Raw genomic sequence first — 22086 nt, 5'->3', positions numbered from 1 at the left:
TTAATACAGAGAACATATTTGTCTGAGCTCTTGATTATTAAGATTTATTAAGAATAAAGGTAAAATAAAAACACAAGGATTCTAGTCAATACTTTACTTTCTAATGAGAAACCTATGTTTAGGCAACAAGATTGTTTTGCTTGTGTGGTGTTTCAGTGTAATAGAAATAAATTTGTCTCTTGTTTGTAAAGATGGGACAGTGTATCTCTTGATTGTTTTGACATGGTTTATAAATCTGAGAAGTAGTTTTCCACAGACATATTGAATCAGAATCATTATATAGGTGGCGGGATCCACAGAAATAAATTCAAATAATATATCTTATATGAATCATATAGCACCGTGATGGTGAAACTATGGCATGTGTGCCAGAGGCGGCACACAGAGCCCTCTCTGAGGGCACGTGCACCATCGCCAGCTGCTCTTCCGGGTTCCATCATGTGCATGCACACAGCACAGCCGATTGAAGACCATGCGTTCACCGGAACCTGGAAGAGAGCAGCTGGCAAGTGCACATGCATGCCGGACAAGCTGTTCTCTTCTGGGTTGTGGTCCAGCAAGCAGGTGTACTCCAGGTTTGGCACTTGATGCTGAAAAGCTTAGACATCATTCATATCAATCATAATGCAGTTGAACAGAAAATGAGAGTTTATATTATATGTTAATATTAGCTGAAAGATCAGATGAGACACTTGAGGTCCAAAGCATTTGGAAGAGAAGGGTTTGCTTTAAATATCAAGAACATGGAAGGCCCACTTTCCATACTTCACATTTTTTCCCCAGTTAGTTATTGTACTTTAGGATCAGTAAAATTCGTGGTTCTTTTTTATTTTTCAAGTAGAAACATCATCTTGGCATGTAAAATTCTGTTAGCATACTGTGACATAGTGGAGATGGAAGCTGCTGTCATTTTCTACCCTCGTGCCTCACACTGTTTAGCTAGGTTAAGTGAAAATGTTCTTGGTGCTAAATTACTTCAACACCTCAAAAGGTGTGATTTTTTTTCCTGCCTCATGTGTCCATATTCTTATACAATTGGCAGAATATTTTTCTCTTGGATTTCTCAGTTTTTCATTTGCAGTTATCTGCAAACATATACGTAGTTTCATCTATTCCCTGCTTTCTCATTCCAGGACAGTTTCTTTGATTGCATATACTATATAGGTAGGTAGGTAGGTAGGTAGGTATGAATAGTGATATTGGTTCTATACTGGAGGATGTTTCTTTTTCAGTATATCAGTAATAATATATTCTGCTAAGTTTAAGTGTAGCAATCAATATAAGGACCATTTCGTTTTCACCTTATTTTCCCAATGATTACATATGAAACAACGTTTTATGAAGTTTGACTGTTTTTCAATATCCTGACAAATAGGGCCATGTTGCCCCCCCCAAAAAAGCTATATCAAGCTTCAGTAAAGAAATAAAGAGAGGAGATAGATTTAAAAGAGCACATGCAAGTTATTTGTATTTATTATTTTCTAATACCTTTCTTATTTTTTCCAAGAGTGAAAACAAGCTATTCTCTTTCAACAGGGTTATGAAAAACGGTTTTCAACTGGGGCACCGATGCTGACATATGCAGTTATAATGTATGACTTTATTTTATTCCTATTTTAGGAGATGATGGTGCTGATAACCTTTCTTTTCCTTCAGTGATACCTCTTTTGTCGTGATATTGCTGCCTTCCTAACTGAACCTGAAGGAGTGCTGCTGTTCTCCAGTAATTTATATGCTCTTTGATGAATGAAAACATTGGAAGTAGACTCATAATTGCTGTTCATTTCCATATATAGATCCAGACAATCACATAGTAAATTATGTAAATTATGATACTATTGACATATTAGTAAATATGTCAATAGAGTCCCTGAGGTCTTTCCTGAAATGGGAAATTATAATCATAAATATACTTCATGAGCCAGAACAAGAAAAACTTAGCAGAAACTTAGAAAAGGAAAGGAAAGAAAAATCATATTAATTGGAGAATGGAATTAACAATGGACAAGTAGAATAACTGATATTGGCAGAGGTGATAAATAGGGAAGTTAACAAAAACTGCCTTTTCTTCCCAATATGGGAGTATAAAGTACTTTAGACCATATACGTGATGTGGTTTTGTCTGAAAGAAATTATCAACAGCAACTTTCTTGCTTAGGGCTGCCAATAAAGCAAAGCCTCAAAATGAACAAAGACTTGCAATAAATGTCAAAGATAATAATAATAAAAAAGTTTCTTTCAACATATAAATAATAAGAAAAAAATTAAGGAAACAGTCCACTAAAAAGCTGAAATTGCACAAGATCTGCTGCTTATTAGGGGGTTGGACCAGAAGACCTCCAAGGTCCCTTCAAGCTCTATTCTGATTGATTGAAATAACAGATAATAGAGAGAAAGAGAGCTGCTTAACTCATTCTTTGCATCAATCTTCACACAAAATGAAACTATAGCCCAACCTACCAAAATCATAACTGTAAAAGACAGACTAGAAATAAAAATTAAAATAAGAAAAAATGGTAATAGAACACCTGTCTAAGCTTGATGAATATCAATCACCAGGACCTGATGGATTACACCCCAGAGTTCTGAAGGAGCTAGTAGATGTTATCTCAGAACCATTGTACCATATCTTTATAAAAAATCTTAGAGCACCAGGGAAAAGAGCTGATGTTTTTCACATATTCAAAAAAAGGGGGAAAAAAAGACCCAGGGAACTACAGATCAATTAGCCTAACATGGGAAAATACTAGAAAAAATAATTTAAAAAAAATAGATCCGTGATCATGTAAAAATAAAGTTAGAACTAGTAGCCAGCAGGGGTTTGTTAAAAACAGATCATGCCAAACTGATTTATTTCATTATTTGACAAAGTGACTAAATTAGTACACCAGCAAAATGCTGTGAACATAGTATAGTTAGACTTCAGCTAAACATTCAACAAAGTAGACCACACAACTTAGTAAACTAGAAAAATGTGGGATAGACAGCTTCACCACCAGATAGATTTGTAATTGGCTGAAAAACTATACTCAACGTGTAGTCCTTAATAGTACTATGCCTACATGGAAGAAAGTAAGCAGTGGGTACCACAAGGTTCCATCTTAGGCCCAGTACTCTTCACTATCTTCATAAATGACTTAGATGAGGGAATAGAAGGGGAATTCCTCAAATTTGCAGATAACACTAAGCTGGCAGGAATAGCCAATAACCCAGAAGACAAGACAACTGTGTACAAGTACAGATTAGGCAAAATCTGCCTCAAAAACAGTGAGAGGGACCTTGGAGTCTTAGTGAACAATCGCTTAAACATGAGGTTGAAGTGTTTGGCAGCAGCCAAAAAGGTAATGCAATCTTTGGTTGCATAAACAGAGGCATAGAATCAAAATCATGTGAAGTATTAGTACCATTTTATAAAGCCATAGTAAGACCACACCTGGAATACTGCATCCAGTTTTGGTCACCGTATTACAGAAAAGTTGTTGAGACTTTGTAAAAAGTGAAAAGAAGAGCAACAAAGGTGATTGACCCAGACAAAAAACATGTCAAGAATGCTTGCAGGAATTGGGTATGGCCAGTCTAGAGAAAAAAAAGGACTAAGGGTGACATGATAGCAGTATTCCAGTATTAGAGAGGCTGCCACAAAAAGGAGGGGGGGGGTGTTTCAACTTATTTTACAAAGCACCAGAGGCAAAACAAGAAACAATGGATGGAAACTAATCAAGCAACCTGGAATTAACAATGTTGGCAATTAACCAATGAAATAGCTTGCCTTCAGAATTTGTAGGTATTTTATCACTGGAGGTTTTTAAGAAAAGACTGGACAGCCATATACCTTAAAGGGTCTCTTGCTTGAGTGGGAGATTGGACTAGAATATTACCACGTGTTTCCCCCCCCCCCTTAAGGTCCTTGAATATATCAAAATCTCAAACGGTCATGAAAGAAGATATTATTTTTTAAAATCCAAATGAATAATTCTTTAATGGAAACATGATATTTCTGTATTGTTTATGATATTTGTATGGAATATACAGATCATTAATACAAGGGATGAAACACCTGTCAGATGTTGCAACTGTCACAATACAGCAACCATAGCTAATAAAGGATGCTGAGAAGTGTATTTCAGAACTATCTAGAGAGTCACTTTTCCCACCCCACACTTATATTTTGTTTATCATTTCAGGGTAGAGAATTGATCCACAACTTTGTTCACAACTGGGCTGAATTCTTTACTTGCTTGTATATCCTGAGTTTAGTGGCAGAAATTATGAAGAACTAGGTAGCAAAGACAGCGTTTCTAATGAAACCCTTTTGAGTGAAAAAGTCAGTCATGAAAAAATAAAAGCATTTTTTGCATTGAAACATTTGTTGTCTGTAATCATCATTCACCAGGTCAGTTGTTTCCATTACGCTTTGTAGGCAAGGAAGTAGAATTAATTTTATTTTACTAGTTTGAAGCTAGAAAGGAATCATGATGAAGGAAGCAGTGGCTCATCTCATTCATTCAAACCTCTGAGGGAGGGATTAGAAAGGAATATGATCAGTTTCTAAAAGCAGATTAATTTCGTTTTACCTTATGGCAGTTGAACCACATGTTTTGATGTTTTTGATATTGTACATCATCTATGGGGAGGTTCTGGGTAAGGTAAGGTTGTCTTAGCACTTGAAGTACAGGTTTTGCAGTATGAAGATTGCATCTTTTGTCCGTTCTCAGCCATGGAATCCATGGGGTGGTGTAGCCAAGTTGCCTTCTCTTATACAAGTTTACCTTTATAGGGTTGAGTTTATGGAGGAAAATTAGAGAGATTGTGGATAGGATCCACAGGATAGGATCCTATGGTTAAACAACTATATATAGATATAAATAACAATATCAGCTAATTGCTTTTAGTGTCTTTGGTTTTCGTGCATTCAAATCAGATTCCTGGTGACTTCCTGGACAAGAGTCTGCAATTTTCTTGCCAAGATTTTGTTAGTGGATTGCCATTGTCTGCATCTTAGGGCTCAGAGAGAGTGACTGGTCCAAGTCATCTAATTTTTGGTTTTGTGCCCGGCAGGAAGAGAACAGAACAATCCAGTCTCCTGGTTTTTAGTCTGATACCTTAACTACTGTACAGATCTGAATCTTTTATTAGATTTAAATCCAGTGAAGGGCCATGAAAATAAACATAAATCTTGTGAAAAAGGAGATTTGGTATATTAGAACTTCCTGGGCAGACAAATGACTCCAGTGTCTTAGACAACCTATAATCAGTTTTGGTAGGATTGGCAAACATTGCCATAATGTATTACATGTGGGATTACACTTGAAAATGAATAAAAGGTTTTAAGTAATATACAGTCCAGCTGCTCCAGTAGATTTACATAGAGAGGGCAATGTTATACAAGTCCTTAAATAGTGTATGAGTTGCTTAAATATTTACTGTCATATTCCATTCATGATACTAGAGCAGGATTTTGTACTTTGATACATTAAAAATATTAGAATAGCATTTAGGTTCTGCTGTGCACTTGTATACTTGTCTTCTTTTGCCATTATCCCTATAGTAGCATTTTAATAGTAGACATGAAGAACATGTATTGAATTATGATAAGTAGGAGTTCCAGATCTTTTTCTAGCATCCTTTTGTTAATTATGTATACCTCAACAAAAGGCATCCAAAAGAACTTCTAGGAGTCAGAACACAGCTTAACTCACATTTAAATTCTGTTCAAGAAATGCCTAAATGAAATGAATGCTTGAAGATGACTGCTATTTCTGAGCTTAATTTGTTGTTTTTCTGAGAAAAAAAATGAGGATAATTTGGACAATACTTTGCCTTGGGCTTCTGGAAGAAAAACAGAATTCAAAATCTAAGCAATAAACCATGTCATCATTATAGGTTGTCAATTTTGTTCATACTTCAAAGAAACAATCTGTTAATGTAGGAATATTAAACAAATACATTTCAGGGTAATAACAGATGACAGGAAGGAATACATTGTGTTCTTCACCTTTAGTCTTGGATTATCCTACAAAGAAGCAATAACATCAAATTAAAAGTTTGACAGAACAATAGAAGATAAAATACAGAATAAAATCTCATCTGATATTTTGAAAGCCTGTACAAAGAAAAAAGCTCTTAAAACTATTGCAGAAAAAGAATCATTCCGGTCAAGACCAGTTCTTTGGAAAGGAAATTAAAAAGACATAGTGCTACCACCAAAGAGCTTCTGTCTTTTGTCATCATCACCTCATCTAAGAAAGACTGATAATGATCAGCAAGTACAAAATGTTTACCCAAATAACTTGGTACTAAGCAGCTTAGACCTTTAAGTCAGAGCTGGCAGTTTGAATCATATCTAGAAATGAACCAGAAGTCTACATAGTTTTTGAGAAAAAGTTATAATTAATAATTTGATAAATATGGCCAGGCTACTCTATAAAGGAAAATATGCAATTAAGAGATCATCTTAACTACTGTAAATATATTTGCTAATTTGAACATAACAACATAAAACATCAACATCTGCTTAACCCAAGTCCTTGGGAAAGACTTGATAGGTGGATAAAAATACCAAATCCAGTCTGAACATCTGGCTGACTGTGAATAATAATAATCCACCTACAAACTTCATAAGTATATGAAAGATAACCAAATGGTGATGGTGAGTGGTAGACTTCATGACTTCAAGAGCGCCAATCATTTGGTTTTAATAATAGGGGAAGAAAGGCCTTAAGTGCAACATTCAGCCAAGAATCCTGTTAAAAAAAATCCACTAAGGATGAATAATTACTCAATTGTACATAGTTAATAGTGAAGGATGCTGAAAGCCGAGTTATAGTATAGTAATAATATAGTATATTATTCTTGGTTGCTTTAGTGAGTTGATGATCCTGACCACTGAACTAACATTGCATCTAGAAGGAAAATCAATTTTACTGCACACTAATAGGCACACTGGTATGAAGTCATAGAAACTTGCAGTGAGAACATGGTGTTTAAATCTTTAGTTTTAAAATACAGCAAAGAAGCACTTGTAACTGACAGAAAATAAAGTCATAACAGACTAAATATGAAACTAATCAAAGCATAATCTATGGTCAGAAATATTTATCATTAATTCTTTGATTCTTTGCTTCTTAATTGAACTTCTTTCATTTGGAAATTCCTGCCAGAAACCAAATCACGTGTTTATTTTCAAAAGCTGTTTTCATTAAAACCTATTTTACCATACCTGGATCAGATTATGGTTTTTATATGAGACTCATAAACTTTTTCTTCAAAAATAAATAAAAACAAAATGTTCATTCTATAAAATAATAAACAAATGAAACAAATGCAAAGCTATTTACAGTTTTACTTATTGATTTCTCACTGATGTGGCAAGACTAATGAAAACTAATGCAACATTTTTAAGATGATGAAGCTAGATTAAATCATAGTGGCATCTATATATTCTAGTAAATAAAAAACTAGAATAATTTATTGACACCAGAATAATATATTACAAGAGAATTATATGAGAACAGCAATAACATATATTAAATATCACAAATGAAGATGAATATACGTGTACCAATCTGGGTCAGTCACCTTGACCAGTGGTTTAGTCTTCTGAGCTTTTGGACTTGTGCTGGAGCTTATTCTCAGGAAACCTCTCTAGCAAAATGTATTCTGGAGAGCGAGAGAGAAATTCTCTGAAGATGGGCTCCAGATGAGTTTAAAAGCTTTGAAGACTAACTCTCTGGTTCCAGTGACCAACACAGATTGAATCCTGCTACATTAAATATATGTAAGTAACAGGTATATTTTTTATTAACATTGTTTCTGTTCTGGTCTATTAGTTTTATATGTTTCAATAAGTTGGTATTTGACCATTATTAGCTGAAGGGTGCTAAAACCAATGATGAATTTCAGAGGGTTGTTTGCTCATTTTAATTATGAAAAAATCTACAAGTTTTTTTTTAATGAACTGCTTAGAGATTTTTAGGATGGAACAGTTTTAATAAATTATAAATAAATGTAAATAAACCTTGATCCTATATACTTCAAAGTGCATTTTAATAATATATTCTATTTTTGTGACTTTTTCCACCAAATCATTCCATGCATTCAAACTGGGTGCCAATTTTAATTTTTGCAAATATGTAATGGAGAGAAAACGTATTGGCTTAGATCTAATTTCACAAACTAATATATTCAAATCCACTTCAAACAACTGTTGGTTAAAATCATGGCTATATTCTTTCTAATCCAACTGACTTAGTTTTATTTGCTTCACTCTCTTCTACTAGATCTGATCCTTTGTTCACAGCATTTTGTAAGATGAATCTAATTCAGATCTAATACTGCTTGTCATGATTACATGATTTTTTTCCCACAGACAAAAAATATGACCAAGTTAATATGTAGCACTTGCATGAAGCTGGTTAATTTCATGGGATGTTTAGATTTTCCATCTGGAAGTTGGACTCCTCACTCAATGGGATTATCTCAGCAAAAAAGCTAAGAAAAATATTCTGCTTGGGAAATTAATAATAATCATGGGCTTTTGTCATTTTTATTAAGGTTACATATTTCACTCTGACGTTTATACATTTATACATTACACGTTTGCTGTGTTCTAACATTGGGGCAATAGCTATTTGAAGAAAATCATATCTAAAATTTACAAGCTTTGCATTAATGGTTAAGCATTACCTGGTTTTCCCTCTAAGGTCACAGGAACTAACAATATTTTTCTTGCAAGCTATGTATACATTGAGTTATATAGGTATATTTATGTGAGCAGTTGCTCTCTATTTTGAATAAAATTAAGTTTTCCACTAAAGATATACTCTTCCTGTTCTGTTTTATTTGTTTATTTTGGCAAATAGTTGTTCCAGCTAAGTATGTAAGAAAATGTAATTCAAATAGTGTGTTTTGTATATTTGCAACTATTAAAGAGGGATCCGGTGGGTCAGTGGCTGTGACCCTAAATTGTTGATCAGAAAGGTCAGCAGTTCGAATCCCTAATGCCGCATAACAGAGTGAGCTCCCGTTACTTGTCCCAGCTTTTTCCAACCTAGCAGTTTGAAAGCATGTAAAAATGAAATTAGAAAAATAGAAGCCACCTTTGGTGTGAAGGTAACAATCTTCCGTGTGCCTTCAGCATTTAGTCATGCCGGCCACATGACCATAGAGACGTCTTTGGATAGCTCTGGCTCTTCTGCTTTGAAAGGGAGATAAGCACTGCCCTCTATAGTCATGAACGACTAGCACAAATATCGAGAGGAACCTTTACCTTTTAAATATTAAAGGAATTGGAGGATTATGGAATCACTTCCTTTTTCTCTGTTTTAAAGATTTTGTAATTAATAAAAAAGATTGGATACACTTTTAAAACAATGTTGAAAACTATATTGGCTACAATAGACTCCCTCTATCCTTGAAACCTATTCCAGAATTTTTCCTTAAGAAAATATTTAAACTGAAAAAAAAGTTTGGAATGTTTGGAATGTTTATTATAATTTATAGGCCGCCCTTTTCCCTGAGGGGAAAGTGAAGTAGTAGCTTAATGGTTTTTGGTTGAAGATTCCTAGCACTACTAAAAGAGGCAGTGACCAAGACACTTCCTCATTGTTTCCAACAAAACCATGAAATTACATGTTAGGTTTGACTTGAAGAAATCTTTACCATTTTTTAAACATTCAAATTGATGTTAGATTCTTGTATGTTTGAATGGGTTTAAAAATTATGAAAATGTTTTCTTGTATCTTGAAATACTGTTCCAAAGAGACTCCCATTGCTGTTCAGGTTGATCAGAGTTGTTCTACATTGCTAATATGCAAAAAGAAAAGAAAAAAATCTTATGGGATATGTTTATGTAAGGTATGATGCACAAAACTGCATCTCAAGTGTGAACATTGCACATATAAATAAGTTCCTCTATCATCATTTCTATTAGTTTGTGCTAGACACGGAATAAAAAAAAGAACCACAAGCCTGTAGCTGCTTAATAAGATGAAAAAGTTACTGTAATATTGTACATCATACCCTCACAATTGGGTTCCCTGTACAATACTTTTATAGAATGCTGAAACAGAAATACTACTTAAATTGGTTGTTGTGAGACTGTTAGTAATTTGAATTCTACAGCATAATAGCAATCCAGATTAAATGGTAATATGTATCAATATTGTTTCCTTATAAAACATGGGGCGGATGAGATATTTATACTTCAATTATTTGGGCATTAGCAATTTAACATTTGTACATTTGTGAACTTTGTATTTTTCAAGAAAAAAGAATACTAGCTCATTCTTTTATGCTACTGTGTTATTGCATCCTTTGCAATATGTTATGTAAATATAACAACTATCATTTTATTATTATTCCACTATTGCTTGGTGGAGACATTTTGAATTAATTGTTAATTAATTATTTTACCTTTCTTTCATTTCCCCTTCATTTCAAAGGTTGAAAAAAATGATGACATTGACCAAAAGATTGAACAAGATGGCATCAAACCAGAAGATAAAGCTCATAAGGCAGCCATCAAAATTCAGGCTAGCTTCCGTGGACACATAACAAGGAAAAAGCTCAAGGGAGAGAAGAAGGGAGATGCCCCGACTACTGATGTTGAAGGTGGAGAGAAGAAGGAAGTCCTTGCCAATGGTCTGGCAGATGGCAAACCTACTATTACAGAAATTGCTCCAACTGAGAATGCCCTACCTGGAGATGAAAGCAAAGGGGAAAACACCCCAGCAGATGAAAAGCAGGCAGATGGCATTGCTAACAGTGGCTCAGAGCAACCTGTTACAAAGGCCACTACTCCTGCTACCCCATTGGAGGAAAAGCCTGATCCTGCTGCCACTGAAAGTGCCACTAAAGCTTCCACTGATAATTCACCATCCTTGAAGGCTGATGAAGCCCAAGTCAAGGAGGAACCCAAACAAGCCGATGTGCCTGCTACTGCCACCACTGCCGTCTCCCCTAGTGCTGCAGAAGATGCTACTGCCAAGGCAACAGCGCAACCCCAAACAGACACGGCAGTGAGTAGCCAAAATGAAGCGAAAACAGGTATGCTATAACAGCATGTGAGTAAGCTATTTTACAATACAGATGAGTAGTGAGCAAATGAGGAATTAACCCATAATTTGACTGCTGATGAGATTAATGTGGAATAAAATGGACAGTCATATATCAAAGTGGAATCTGAATGGTAAACTCCATAGTAAGGGTATAAAATAAAAAATCCTTGTGTTAATATCAAGGTTAAGGGTAGGTGTGTATTAATCAGTAAAAATACCTGAACATCCTGATTTGAAATAGCTGTAAATCTGGGATAGAAATAACATTTATACAAAAGAGTTAAATTAATATTTCAAGTATCCAGAGATAACTGTGGAGTAGGCTCTTGCCTTTTTAGTAGGAAATATAATGCCAAAATAGATTTATAGTACCTGCACTGTCTCTATGACTGATACATTTGATCTGTGTAAATAATATTACCTATTGAAATTAGGGGAACACACATTCAATGGTTGATAACCATTGAAAGTCTAAAGTAGGATAAGTAGCCAAACTGGATGATTTTTGGCTTAATTCCAAATGATTTCAGTGGATATGGGCCAAATATGATTTTGAATCACTTTCTTTCAAATTGGTCTTTACATCTCATGAGAAATCAGTGTCTCCTCTGGCTGACTATACAAGGGCATAGTGTTTGAATGAATAATAAACTTTGCAGTTCTAGTTGCCAAAAGCAATTTACTATGAGCAGAAATTGGAATAAAAGGATGGCAGGAAAGTTGCATAAGGAATTTGGAATCAGTAAATTTGCAAACCTGTTTTCTTGGAATACGTATCATTTAGTTCAGTGACAGTGTGACAGAATAAATGGACGCTGGATTACAGCCCATTAGGAAACATGCTGCAGAATGTTTCCACAACCCTGTATTTGTGATTTTATTGTTCTCTCCTGTAGCTTGACTTGGCAACTTGGTGGTTTTAGGCTTCTGGATGACTATTGCCTGGCTTCAACAACAGAACCCACACAAAATAGAACAAAGTTTATAGAAAAATTAAATTATTATGCATGGGATGATACACATTATAAACACTATTGAGATAAATGCAGAGATTTTGAAGATTAATTTTTTAATGATTTCTTGTTTAGATTATTTCCACAAGTTTGTCAAAACTTTAAGCCATTATTCAGGAATAATTTAGTAAGTTTCATATGATACATTCTGTTTCTTTATTATACTGTTTAATATAGAACACATGGATTGTTAGGATCAAAATGTAATAATAGGACAGATGTACTGTATATCTGTATTATTTGCAATTTTGTATAGTAGGGGGATTAAGTATTAAATAAATGAGGCAACTGAAGAGAATCAAGTGATACTAGGTTCACTGGAAAGAAATGACAACAAGTTAGAAGAATTAATAATTTGGTTCCCAGAAATAATGCATCAATGCAAGTGTAATGAATCGATCATTACATTCTTTAAAAAAAATCAGATGATAATGAGCTATAATTAGAATGAAAAGAAATATACTGTATGCCAGCGAAACATGGACACTGACCTCACAATCAGTACAAAAGCTAAGAGTGGCACAAAGACCTATGAAAACATACATGCTTGAAGGCATCACAAGACAAGATAGAAATACCTGCATGTGGATTAGAGAACAAACAAAAATATCGATGCCATCAAAAGAGTGAAAAAAATGGAAATGGGCTGGTCACACAGTAAAAAGAACTGAAGGCAAGTATTCTAAGGCAGTCTTATAAAATGGATCTCATTTTGATTAAAAACAATCCAAAAAAGAGGCCTAAAACAAGATAGAGCGAGTATTGTGGGCCCAACTGGGAAAGGAAAGTTCAAGACTGTATTGGTTGGAAACATGCAGAAGAGACCTTCATCCTGTAGTGGATAAACAATGGCTAAATGATGATGCTGTTTTATAGTGAAAACAAATATATACATATCTTTCTACCCATGAGCTGATTACCTGTTGTAATCTCTATGGATACATGAACTATTGCCCTCCCCTCCCATTTCCACTCCTTTCTAAGGCATTTTTCCCAAAAACAGCAAAAATTGTTTTTTTTAAAGACATTATTTTCCTTAATTTCCACTAAGTGGCAGCATGTAGTCTCAGATTACAGATTAGAGGCAAAACTATACACCAGATTTTAAAACAGTGACAACCTCCTGTCAATTTTGTCAACATTTCTTCATTCAACAGCAGGTTCAAACTTCATATGGATGTTACTAGTTTCTTTTCTGTTTCTTACATATTATTTTTTATCCTTTACAGCCTTTGAAGTCCAATCACTTATTCTATATACTTTCCTAGCTGTTTAGTAATTTGATTTCAGATGTAAACAGAAAGGCAGAGTTCATTTGTTGCAGTTTTAAAACTGCAAAGCAAAAAGTTTATTTAAATAATTTATATGGCCACCTATTTCACAACGACGACTCTGAGTGACATGCAGGGCTTAAAACAACAACTATACTTGGGTATATATATCACATAAATTCTAAGACTGTTTAAAAAAAAAAACCAGTTAGAAAACATCAGCATTTCAACATCAGTTCACCTAATCACATTGGACAATGCCAGGGGAAACAGGCTGTTCCGACCCCCTCCTCTGTCCAGTAACGAAAGCCGAGACACGCTTAATGAGAATGTCCTTTAATAACAAGACCAGACTCTCGGTGGCTGAAAGCCAAGTAAACAAACAGATAAGGACCTTGGCAGCAAGTCCGACAAATCTTGGCAGCAATCCAGCCTGCCAGGTTAGTTTCTCTTTAGTCAAAGCGTTGACTTCTGCAAGAAGGGCGTGGCACAAGCAGTCTTTTTTATAGTCTGGAGAGGAGCCTAATGATCATCAGCTGAGCGTAATTACCTCCTGTAATTACATAATTGTTTTTGATGCTGAGTAGCTCTTCGATGGCGTGCATCCCGGAACAACTCACTGTTAGTTTCTGGATCAGTCTCCCTTGTCTCCTCCCCACTGATCCAAGGCTCAGGCACCACCTGGTGGCCAACCAGTATCTCTGCACCTTGCTCGGAGTCAGAACCCTGTCCAGGGTCCTCCACATCCTCCAGGGCTGACTTATAGGGCCCCTCGCTGTTGGAATCTGGTGCCAGCTTCAACGGCTCCTGCTGGGCCACAACACAGGCAGTTTGTCAGTGCCATGAAAAAGGCTAAGTGAACTGGAGCCATCCAGATTTCAAGATGGGTGCTATTCTATAGGACAGATGGTGCCACACAGAAGACATGACCTTTGGATTCAACAAAATTGTACTGTTTGACAGAAGGGACCCAGGGTATGTACTTCTTACTACATCTGGAGGCTAAGCAGAAACAGTGGAGGAGAGGTGGTCCTGCAAGTATTTCCCACTGGTTCTTGAAGGTTAGCTTTATTGAGACAGCCACTGGAAGTCTGCTTGCTGTGGTCTCCAACAGAGTATCCTTGTCCCATTGTTTCATAGATAGTCAGGCTCTTCCATACTTCTGAATTTTATAGAACTCTATAGAACTCATCTTTTTATGCACAGTTGGCTCATTATTAATTTTTTGTTTGATGGACATTATCTCTTGCAGGGGTATAAAATTTTACGATAGCTAGTAGACAATACATAAACAGTATAGGATTCATACTAAAATGCTATATGTATGCTTCCAGTGGGTGAATACACAGTTCCCACAATCTCAAAATTATTTCCACCAAGGACAAAACTAGAACTTTTCTCTAAATGGTAATTGACATGTAATGGTTTCCCATCAGAGAAATTGTGCTTTTAGTTGATATTTCTGATTTGGTATCAAAGAATGTTGCTTCCCTTTTATCTCCCACATATTTCTGGTGCATTAAATGATTGGTGCAGGAGCAAGGAAGGGAGAATTAGAGGCATCATAACTAGGAATGGCATCTTGTTAATCTTGAAAATGCATCTGAATATTCAAAGAGAAACACTTAAGAGAACTTGTTTTTGAAATGCTGATGACATATTTTGAAAGAGAAATTTCAGTTTTACTTGGTCTCTTCACAATTCCTTCTGTTTATTTATTTTCTACAATGTGAGTTCTTCTCCTTTATCTCAATGGTTTGAGAGCACTATAAAATTTATCCTACATTGCTGTAAAAGAAATAAAAGTGCAAACATTTGAAGTGGAAAAAATGGAACAAGAGTTTTTGTGGAAATTCATGGATATTCCTCAAAAGGTTCTGACTCTTACTGTAAAAATGGTGTACAATATTGTCTCAAGTCACTGAGCAAAAAAAGCTATCAATGTAATTGGTTGTGGAAAGCTGCCAATAAATAAATGAATTCAATGGCTACAAGCCAGTAACATTGGCTAGCCACTGAGACTTGGCTATTACTAATACAAAAAGTAAATGCAGCTCAACCTTTTTTTTCTTACAGTGTTTCTGCAGTTACCTCAGTTTTCTAATCCAAGACTATGATCTCATCAGTGACATTGACAACATATGAGCTCCCTCCTTTTCTTTGTCCTTTGTCTGAGAAACATATTTCATGAAAGGGGATAGATTGAAGGACATGTCAATTCAATCAGATGTCAGCAAAATGGCAAAATTACTTAGTTTGGTTTCTCCCCATTCTCTTATTATCTATGTCCCATCTTTTAAGGATTATTTCTTCCGGGATTCCTTATATTTTTACATTAATCAGTGTAATGGTTTTTTCAGACAGTGGCCACAGAATATGAATATTCAGGTTTTGTTGGAAAAAACGTTATAAGAAAAATGTGTATCTTAGAATGAAAAGTCATTAGGAAAGACTTGAAGCAAGATGGAATTGTGGTACATATTCTCAGAACAAAACCCTCTGGGATGTTTCCTTGAGTACATTTAGCATAATTGAAGGAAATACTCCATAGGATCTATTGAAAGAAAATAATATATTACATTCTATTAGGGTTGGGCAATGTGTAGCCTTTGGCTTGATTAGATTATTTTCATAAATTTTCTAGAAACAAGCTTTCCTTCACCTTTTCTAGGAAAAAAGGTCATATAGAGAAAGAGGTGTGTAGAAAGAGAAGGGAACATCAACAGAAGGGGGAAAATGAACCCAAGAAAGAAAATGCTAGAAGGATGGCCCCCTGCCCACTTTTAGCTCAGCCCTAAACTGTACAAGGCCCTTAGTTCCAGCAGATATTCTCAAAGAAGCATAGCTTTTGAAGGGAAGGGGTGACTTGCAATTACTTATTATAACTTTTGTTTCATAAAAAGCTTTGATATTTTTTAAAGTAAGAGGACGGGTACTTATCTTTTAAAAAAACGTAAAGCATTTAACTTGAGTGGGAAACTTCCTACACATTCATAATAAAATAATCCTATGAACATATATTTTATTCTGCATTCCAGTAATCCATGAATCACATTGATTTCCATACCAGTTTCACAGAGAAACCAATTTCCACAAATTATTTCCAAACACATATTGGAAAATAAGGGACAAAAACATTTAAGTATTTCTTGCACATGTTTCCAGGCAGTATTTTTGCTGTGTAAAAATGTACACAAAAATCTACACCCTACAAATTTAGATAACATGACCTTTATATCTATGACAAACCTTCATTTTAGAGCTGCTATCACACTGGACAAATTTAGTACTCTTTTCCATTTCACTCCATTTAATCCAGAAATCTTTATAGAGATTACTCTTAAGTGAGCAAACACCACTTTCCTTGTGGCAGTACTACAGGGATTAAATATAATATGCAATCTGTCTGTGATAATTTTCTTTTTCACAAGGTGTGGGTTGCACGTGGATCTATAATAAAATCCCTGCATGAATTTTTTGTATGTTAATTTTTATTCAGTTTGTTTTGCATGACTCTACTTATATTATTCTTCTCTTGTCCCTATTAAGAAATACATGCTAGTTTTAGTATTGTGAATATTTTAACTAGCAGTATCTGACTCTTACAAATGCGGTGGCTCAGTGGCTAAGATGATGAGCTTGCGATCAGAAAGGTTGGCAGTTCAGCGGTTCAAATCCCTAGTTCCACGTAATGGGGTGGGTTCCCGTTACTTGTCCCAGCTTCTGCCAACCTAGCAGTTTGAAAGCATGTAAAAATGTAAGTAGAAAAATAGGAACCACCTTTGGTGGAAAGATAACAGCATTTGGTGTGCCTTCTGCATTTAGTCATGCCAGCCACATGACCATGAAGACGTCTTCAGACAGCGCTGGCTCTTCGGCATTGAAACGGAGATGAGCACCGCTCCCTAGATTCAGGAACATCTAGCACATATGTACAAGGGGAACTTTACCTTTACCTTTTTATCTGTCTCTTAAAATGGTATTACTATATTTAATATCAAATGTTATAAAGATTCAGTACACATTACAGGATAATGTGGTAGTTAAGATGTTGGACTAGGATCAGAGAAATGCAGAGATTAAACCCTCTTCAGCCTTGTATGACAGTATATCAATCACTAATTCTCAGTCCAGTCTACTTTGCAGGAGAAATATCGGAGGAGGACATACTATGCCTTGTTCTCTGGAACAAAACTATGATATTTACAAATAAACGAATGCATATTTATGATGCTTAATATATAGATTTCATTAGTGCCTAATTCCACCTCTCCATTATGATTTTCTCCTATACAATCCATTGTACTGCTTGTTAAGGAGAAACAGTAGTTACGCAAATGAAATAAATGAAAACTCTTTTCTGCCTCAAATGAGGATGAAGGGATCAGTCAATGGAACCAACTTCTTAGTTTTCATGAGATCCATATCCTGCCCCTTTTAGATGTATGTTGAGGCTTGGTTTGTGATGCTATGTCCACCATCTTCAGATTTGGCCTCTTGCTGACATCCATGGATGTTTACTTCCATCAGTTGACACCAATAAAATGTGAGGTTTATTATGGAATTGTTGCCTAATGCCCATTATGTTCTCTTTTAAGCATAAGGGTTGAGTTATCTTTTTTGTCAACATTTTAATGGACATTAAACACTGGAGGAATCCTCTATTCAGACACTGGATTCGAAGTTTCCTTAGTGTTTTATTTTATATTTATTTGCTGTTATTTAGTTTTAATTATGTAGTTTTTTGAATAGTATTTTGTTAGAGATAATATTTTATACTGAGCTTTACATGAGAGTCTGAATGAATAATATTACTAAGAATAGAGTACTATCTGTAGCAGGTTATCAGTGGGATTCTAATAATCTCATACGAGATTAATGAGACACCTTAATAAGTGTACTTATGGATGTGTTAATTAAATGAAAGAAATTCATTTAATTCATCTTATTAAAATGGCTTGATCACAATTTGCACAAAAGTTCTATTATCAAGGGACTTCTTCATAGCTACTTAAAAGCCAGCTCACGCCTGCTGCAAGTGACCAAAGATGGAGCACAAAGATGAATTAAATTAAACAAAACAAAACACAGTGAATAATTCTTGCTTCCACATTGCTTTCTGAGAACTAGACAGATAGTGATTGTTTTTTTAAAATTTCATCCTGGGAGATGGGTGTCATCATTTAAATTGCAACCCAATGAAGATCCACTTTTAAACATGCTTATCTCTTGAGCAAAAGAGCTATAGAATTAAGGAACTCTTGTCAACATCATAAACATCGGCTAGAGTCAGTAAAATGAGATACGGTAACTTCAAAAAAAGCAAAGGATCTCTTGTCACTATTCAGGACCTTTGATCTAAAGGAATCTGTGTTGTTTCAGGTGTAGAAACTGCATGTATGATATGCAAGCCTTTTTCATATAGCTTCCTATGAACAATTGTTAAATACCACAGGCAATATAATATTTTTGTAGAGTTTATTTTGGGACCAACAAATGGAGCAGTTGCCCTATGGTCCTCCATCCAAACTATAATTTAGTTTTCTAATGTTGAAAGTCGACCCTTTGCTTCTTCTCTAAGGCGTGGCAGTCATGTAAATCTTTGTACATGTAAGATCTTATGCAAGAGGTTATGACTTATGTAACTTCCATATTGTTCAGATTTGAGAGTTTAGGAAAATGAATACATACTGAAATGGATCCAGCCAAATCCCTCATAAATTGGCCCTTTGTTGTCACATTCCTCTCTTTTTAAAATCTCATGAAAATATGGAAACTATTCAACAATGGGATAAATCACTAAATACATGTAGTAGTTAGTAGTGCTATTGCATACATCTTAGCAACACAAATTGTAGATGCTGGCAGGGGCTGATAGCCAATTAGATTTTCTCTTTTGAAAGTCAGCTATTCACAGAATTGAACAATGCAAATCATTATCCCTTCCTACTCCAACTGCGAAATCAATAATTCCAATTACTTAGCAACAAAAATAATGGCTATCCATTCTTCTACATTTCACCTCAGACTTTTGCTGTGAAAAGTTTATTTTTTTTTAAAAAAGGAGCCTAAGAATTCTGAGAGGTTATAATACTGCAATCAGCTTCATCTCCATTTTCTTCTGACACAATCAGTTTTAATGTAATGGCCTTTAATTTATGAAAACTCCTGCTATAGAAAGCCTATCAATTCCTTGGATAGAACAGATTGTTTCCTTTTTTTATTTAACAAGTGCAATATGTCTGGAAGATTTTTTTTGCCATTTGATTGGTCAGCAACAGAAAACCTTGAGAGAAAATCAAGCTGCTACAGCACAACACACAATATTGATACTGCTTTTCATTATTTCTTTCTGACGTCTTGTGTTTCTCTAGTTGTCACTTTAGGTTATGTTAATTCCTAATTAAAATAATCTATAGTTTACAAACAGCCATCATCTTGAGAGAGAGGTAAAGAAATAAAGAAAGAGAATGGCATGTGAAAATGTAATACTTTAATTTGCCATCCAAGAAGAAAAAAAAGGTATAATGTTTTAAACTTAAAACACAAAATTTGACCAACACATTTACTGACTCCTACTAAGGAGCAATATGGAAGTTTTTCAGTTCTATAAAACTTTTTCTCAGACAATAAATTAAAAGGAAAGTAGAAGTGGATAACAGAACGTAGATTCAGCATGAAACAAATTCTGTTTGTTTCAGACATAATGGTAAACTGATAAATAATCTGATGCCACTATGTTTAGAGGCTCTGTTTATATTAGTTTCTTAAATGAAAAACGATAATCATTTGCACAGACCTATTTTGTAATCAATTGCATATCTCTTTTTCAATTTACAGTTTAAAACGAGATGTAGGGCTCATTCTCATTTCTCCAACCATGGCATAAGCCTATTTAGGTAGCATTAATTTTATGACCCATCCTTATAATTTTTTAAAATATAATTTGACATAATTCTTGTCATGGACCGATTTAGCATGATTCATCAATGATGTGGTTGCTAATGTTGACCAAGGTGGGATCTGCCAACTCCTATTGCTACATTAGGAAGCTGCAGGCATGCCCTCTCTCTTCTAATTGTTAAGAATTACTCTCCAGGGCCATTTTGGTGTGTGTTACAGAAGAACATACATCTGTCTTCTGCAGAGGCATCTGCCCATGTTATGCTTGACTGGTGCTTTCTGGAATGCTTGTTAGGTCTTACTTGGGCTCCTTATAAGCAGGGGTTTAGCACTCTTTAAAAAGCATAAGACCTATATTTTAAACATGAATTGAACACTATTTTGTGGAAAGATAGAAAAGGAAAGAAGGAAGGAAAAGAAGGAAAGAATGGAAAGAATAAAAAGAAAGAGAAGAAAGAAAGAAGGCTCTACCAGATTACAGCTGTCTTTGCTATGAACTTCAAACAAGGCTGGGTTACCCAAGCTTTGTGGTTTTTTTTTAATTTATTTATTTTATTTGGTTTGTCAAGCCTGTATGAGAAAACAAGTATAAGTATGAATATAACATAAACGTATAAATCTAAGCAAGTATACACATAAACATAAGAAATGAGTACAGTAGGACAGGGACGGTAGACAGGCAGGTGCGCTTATGCACGTCCCCTTTGCATTACTGATTCTGGTCCTGTTTTTTTTTATTGGGGTGGGGGTGGGGAGGTGGCATTGCTGTTGAGGTTTATGGAAAGAGGTTTGTATCGCTGTATTTTATACTATTTTTATTACTTTAACAGGGCAATGTGATTGTTTTTTTTTGCCTACTCCATTCTAGTTCCATGGCTATCTATGTGTTACGTCTTAGTGTTTCCAGCCAAAGGGATAGAGCTGGATTCCCTGCTATTCCAATGCAGCACTAGTAGAAGATGAAACTTGCTCATGATCATTTCCTACCTACCCATTCACCTGTGCCTCTTCTGCCCTTTTGACCTGTCAGCCAAACTATTTGGGATCAAATAGTACTTTTCACCTGGTGAAAAATTAGACTGGTGAAATAGTTCCACTGACAAATCATGGAATTACGAACAGGAAATTTTCCCGTGAATGTGATCCGAACTGAACAATTTGACAGATTAAATATGTTAAATATGCCATTCCAAACAACTGACTGCATTTATCCAATTCTACTTCTTTCCATGCTCCAGATACTGGTTAGTAAAAAGGCTACACTTAGTGGAGAAGTAATGAAGCCGGGACAATTAAAGAGGTTTTGTTCTGCATTAAAATAGTGAGGGCAACATTGATCACCAGCTTTGTTACTATGGCAACTGGTCACCAAAGTTTATATTGGTAAACTTTTCTTTTAGGTACTGATAATAAACCCATGGAATAGACCTGGAATAGGTAGTGAATTCTAAAAAAATTCACCTGCTGAGAACCTTCTTGTCTTGTGAGAAACTCTACAAAACAAAATTTGACAAGTATGTTAATAAATAAAAAATAATCATCTATTTCAAAATGCAATAATTTATTTCTCTATTGTTAAATTTCCTGTTGCTCCTCCTATCTCCCTGGTTCAGAACTAATTAAATGTGCCTGTTAGCATGACTCAAAAGTAATTACTATGATATTTTCACACCTGGGCTTCAATGACTCAGCACAAGAGCTCAATATTCCCCTTCTGGGCTTTTGGGGGATAGTAATTATTAGATTTGGCAGAATGGGTGTCTATGCAATCATTAAAGGTTTTGCCTTTGTGTCTGGGCAAATGACAAAACAAAGGAAAGGACGTCAAAGGAAGAGTGAGAC

At 35.1% G+C, this 22086-nt stretch overlaps 1 protein-coding gene across 1 annotated transcript in view; it reads left to right on the top strand.

Annotated features, from left to right (window-relative positions):
* Positions 1–22086, top strand: part of GAP43 (growth associated protein 43) — a 72943-nt gene that overhangs the window by 26298 nt on the left and 24559 nt on the right. The window contains exon 2 of the mRNA XM_032220109.1: positions 10443–11046. Within this exon, the coding sequence (XP_032076000.1) occupies positions 10443–11046 (604 nt within the window). The remainder of the gene's footprint in view (positions 1–10442; positions 11047–22086) is intronic.

The sequence above is a fragment of the Thamnophis elegans genome, chromosome 6, assembly GCF_009769535.1.
Source record: "Thamnophis elegans isolate rThaEle1 chromosome 6, rThaEle1.pri, whole genome shotgun sequence".
NCBI classification, from domain to species: Eukaryota; Metazoa; Chordata; class Lepidosauria; order Squamata; family Colubridae; genus Thamnophis; species Thamnophis elegans.
The sequence above is the reverse complement of the archived record's forward strand: the minus strand, read 5'-3'. Positions and strand labels throughout refer to the sequence as shown.